General features: G+C 37.5%; 1 protein-coding gene across 1 annotated transcript in view; it reads right to left on the bottom strand.

The window, feature by feature from the left end:
• Nucleotides 1-2,901: 2,901 nt before the first annotated feature.
• The window catches only part of LOC106875425 (gamma-tubulin complex component 3 homolog), a 57,446-nt gene continuing 55,396 nt past the window's right edge, over nucleotides 2,902-4,951 (bottom strand). The window contains exon 26 of the mRNA XM_014923569.2: nucleotides 2,902-3,328. Within this exon, the coding sequence (XP_014779055.1) occupies nucleotides 3,164-3,328 (165 nt within the window). The 3' untranslated portion in view covers nucleotides 2,902-3,163. The remainder of the gene's footprint in view (nucleotides 3,329-4,951) is intronic.

The following is a 4,951-nucleotide window of genomic DNA, read 5'->3' as shown; positions in this document are numbered from 1 at the left end:
CCCCAATTATGTGCCTATGGTGGAAATTATTAGGAGAGCAGAGGCGATGAGCTGGCAGAATCGTTAACATGCTGGGCAAAATGTTTAGCGACATTTTGCCCATCTTTACGTTCTGAGTTCAAATTCTGCCAGAGTCGATAAAATAAGTACCGGTCAAGTATTGGGGTCGATGTAATCGACATATACCCCTCCCCACAAATTCTAGGCCTTGTGCCTATAGTAGAAATTATGCTCTGTGGTGTTTAGTTTTGGCTCTTTATGTTCTAAGTTCAAATCCTGCTATGGTTGAGTTTAACTTTCGTTCTTTCAGGGTCAATAAAATAAAGTAACAGTGGAAGACCTGAGGTTGATTTAATGAACTGGCTCTGCCTGCATTTTATATGGCCTTGCATCTTAGAAATTGATATTATTGTGAGTTGTGTAGTAATCCTTAAAATAGATTTGGAAGACAGGAAGAGACAATATTTAAAATAATCCTCATGTTTAAAAGACTGTTGTTACTTAAATGTAACCTTTCTGCATCAGCTTCTCTTATTAGCAGCTGATAAACTACTTGACCCTGGCTAAGCAGGGGTAGCAAAGACAGTTATATTGTCTGGCAGGAGGCCAGGTGTTTCACACTGCTAGGTACAGCAACACTATAAGAAACCACTGTTATAACTTTGGTAATGACTGCTCAGTCGGAGCAATTTCACTTTCTGCAGGCACTGATAAATATTTTTGTTAGGTGTAGGCATGAACGTCATAGTTCTCACCACAGCCACTCTGACACCTAAAATATAGGGCTTTTGTGCCTGTACACATATAGGTTAAACATATAGATCAAACAAGAAAAATAGAATTTAATACAGGAGTGTATATATATATATATTTAGAAAATTGGCAATTGTGGGTTGTTTTTATTTTTTTACTCTGAAGTTTTGCTTTCTTTTATATTATTATTTCTCCTTTGTTGGATATGCAGAATTAGAGCGTCGAACAAAACGACATGGTATTTAACGAAGTTCCATTACATTCTGAGTTTCAAATCCCTTTGATCTCAATTTTGCCTTTCATTCTTCCAGGGTCAATAAAATAAAATATCAGCTATATATTGAGGAGTTTATTTCCTTACCTCTCCTCCCGCCCAAAGAAAAAATTATATGTAGTTTTGTTTTCTATATAAAGAAATCATTATTTGATCCTTCAAGGACTCCACTATAATTAAATATATCTATATGACAGTTATACCAGTCTTTCAATATATCAGTATTTTTTAATTCTAAATTGATATATTGAACACTGGTATAAGTGTGTGTATGCATGTACATGTGAGATGTATGTATATATAATTGTGTGTGTGTTTATATATGTATGTATACGTACACATACATCTGGTTTTCCATGCTTTTATGGGTTACACAGATATATTGTTGAGGCATTGTTTTATAGCCGGATGCCCTTGTCACTAACTCTTACGTTTTCCTATTCAAAAGTGCAAGATCTGTAGACGTCTTGTTTACAAGAGAAACAACAGCAACATCACCACTTGTAGCTGAGTGAATTTTGGAGAGTGTAGACAGACACACAATTGGGCTTCTATCAGATTTCAGCTACCAAATCCACTCACACTATGCTTTTGGTCAGCCAAAAGCTCTTAGTAGATAGCTCTACAGTGCCATAAAAAACAATTTTATGTCTAGATGCGCACACACACACACAGAGTCCACCCCAAAAAATGCATATACACTTCAGAAAAAGAAGACTTATAAATATAGACACCTCTTTTAATGTTTTATCAAATCGTGATAACACTGAATAAAAAATATTTATACAGATTTTTTTTCCTTTCCTAAAGTGCGTATACATTCTTTTGGCAGACTCTGTATATGTAGGTGATGGCACAGTTGTGTTGTAAGAAGTTTGTTTTCAAGATGTTTTGGATTCATTCTCATTGTAGGACACTTGGGGCAAATGTCTTCTCTTATAGCCCCAATCTGACTAAATCCTTGCAAATAGATTGGGTAGAGACTGAACGAAGCCCACATATATGTGTGTGTTCGTTTACATTTGGCATAGTGTAATGGTGGTGAATGAGCACCATCATCCAATTTTCTATGATAACATGTCCAGCCATGGAGAAATATTAGCCTATTTGGAAACAGGTAATGGTTAACAGGGCATCTGGCTATGATATAATATATCTGCCTCAGAAAATACCATCTAACCCATGCAGCTTTTGGAAATTGGACATAAAATCTATGAAGATGATGTATGTATGCTCGTATATGTATACATGTTTGTGTGCATGAATGATATGTATGTATATAAATATATGGTTGTATGTGGGTGGGTGTATATATATGTATACACACATTGCTCTGATCAAAATGTTTTATTTACATTTACTTTTTTCATGCCCCACTCACACGTTAACAGGTTCAATTCGCACACAATTGCCAGGACTATTTGTTTCTCTGCAACTTTGCTCTGATTTATAAATATCTCCATCATAATTGTGTGTTTGTTTATTATTATTATCATCTTCATAAGTTCTGAGTTTAAATTCCACTGAGGCTGACTTTGCCTTTCATCTAAGTGGCGAACTGGCAGAACTGTTAGCACGCTGGACGAAATGCTGAGTGGTATTTCACCCATCGCTACATTCTGAGTTCAAATTCTGCCACGGTTGACTTTGCCTTTGATCCGTTAGGGGTCGATAAAATAAGTACCAGTTAAACACTGGGGTCGATGTAATTGCTGCCCTTGTGGCAAAATTTGAAACCACTAAGAATATTATTATTTAAAGCAGCAAGTTGGCAGGATCGTTAGCACTCTGGTATTTTGTCTGTTGCAATGTGCTGACTCTAAATGTACCAGCTCACATACACAGAGACACAAAACACACAGAAACACAAAACACACAGACACACAAATACAATTTATTTATAACCTGAATAAAATAACTGTGTGTGAGCACGCATGCACACCTGTGTGCATGTGTGCTTATGTATGAGTGTGCATTTGTGATGCATGTACAAGTACTGTTACTGCTGTCAGATGTCGTGCTAATTATAGCTAATTTTCAAGAAGCTGTATTTATTGCTTGGTCATGAATTCCCATTAATATGAGCCCCCGCTAATTAACCAAGTGAGAAAGATTTGTCTGCCAGTTTACAAAACATTAATATATCTCAATGCCATTAATGTATTGGCTATACATGCCTTTCATTGAGCCAAGAGTCTTGTAATGCTCATTGAAATCCAATCTGTAACAGAGATACTGCAACTTGTGGTCCACGTCAAATTTACTGATGTCCAACAAATCCAGGAACCTCTGTACCATTGACTGTAAATACAGAAAAAAAAAGCAAAGAATGGAAAAAATTCGTTTCTGCCTCAAAAGCCATTGCTGTCAGAGCAGCATTTGAAGAATTTTTCAACGCACACATGCATTAATATAATATAGCATAATATAATACACTGTATCAAATACTATATAATATATGCACACTGTATACCATACACACACACAACACCAGCCATATACATACATTATTCTAAATAGTATATAATATAAATACATTGTACCAAACAGTATACGACACACACACGTTGTCCTAAATGTCAAACGCTACAAAAACACTATAAATACTCTCGTTTTCACTCTGGTATTCTCTGTCCTCCACCCACCCTGTGTCATGCCTGCAAGTATTGGAAATTATGGACCTCTTTTGCCAGTCTGAATATTCATAACTTTCTTTTTCCTTAGGAATGATACTGTGGTGGCTTCCCCTGTTGCCTTCTGGCAGATTATTTACAGTTTAACCTGCTGATCTCCTGAGCTTAACCCTGAGGTCTATTTAACCCTTAGGCAGGGAAACAGGACTGGTTCAAGGGATATCAGAACATATCCATACACCAGTTGGCCCAGTGTGTCATGCCTGAGAACCAGCTTTGCTATGTGTTCTGTACACCTTAGCCACAAGACAGCCTTCTGTTATTTGATCCAGTTACTGGAACCCTTCACAAGTATTACTGCCCCATGTCCAGAACAAACATGGAAGTAGAGGTGACTCAAGAGTAACTCCATACTCCCCAAATCTCCAGGCTGGAGCTTCACCATTGGATACAGTTTCATGTCTAACTCAGGACAGCACCCCACACTATATTCCATATAACTTGAGTATTTACGTGTGTGTGTGTACGGACACATATATACATGGTTATGGTAAAAGAAGCTCACTTTGCAATCATGTGGTTTCAGGTTCAGTTCCACTGCACAGCACAATGCTTTATGAGTGAAGTTGGTAGACAGAAACTGTGTGGAAGCCTGGTGTGTGTGCCTGTTCTTCCAGCCACTGCCTGACAACTGGTGTTGGGTTGATTACATTTCTGTAACTTAGCAGTTCAGCAATGGAGACTTTTACAGTAAGTACCACACTTAAAAAAATAATAACTGGGGTTGATTTTTTTCGACTAAAATCCATCAAGATAGTGCTCCAGCACAGCCATAGTCCAATGACAAACAAGAGCTTCTTAACCATGTAGCCATGTGTCCCCTTACCATAGTTCCAAAGCGGAATCAGTATGACATTGTATGATAAAGCTGGCCCTTTAAATTATAGTTACAGCTAACAATTTTACTGACAAGTCATCAGTTAGGATCAGGCTAAAGTAAAAGACATATTTCCAATATACATTATCAACCACGCATACTCAATGTCTGTGCATTGCTTGTTCACCAGCAGGATGTGAATTAGCACAGTGAAAATGGCTCCTTCAAAGCACCGAGTGTTAAAACACCTGAAAGACAGACAGGTGAGAAAATTTGCCCCACATCACATGACTTTCAGGTGTTTTAACACCTGGTACTTTAAGGGAGTCATCCCCCACTGTGCTAAATTGCAATCTACCAGCAAACAAGCAGAGAATTAATTTTGAGTATACTCTTGGGTCCCAAATAATGGGG

Source organism: Octopus bimaculoides, chromosome 19 (assembly GCF_001194135.2).
Source record: "Octopus bimaculoides isolate UCB-OBI-ISO-001 chromosome 19, ASM119413v2, whole genome shotgun sequence".
Lineage (NCBI taxonomy): Eukaryota > Metazoa > Mollusca > Cephalopoda > Octopoda > Octopodidae > Octopus > Octopus bimaculoides.
This window is presented reverse-complemented; position numbering and strand designations above follow the sequence as displayed.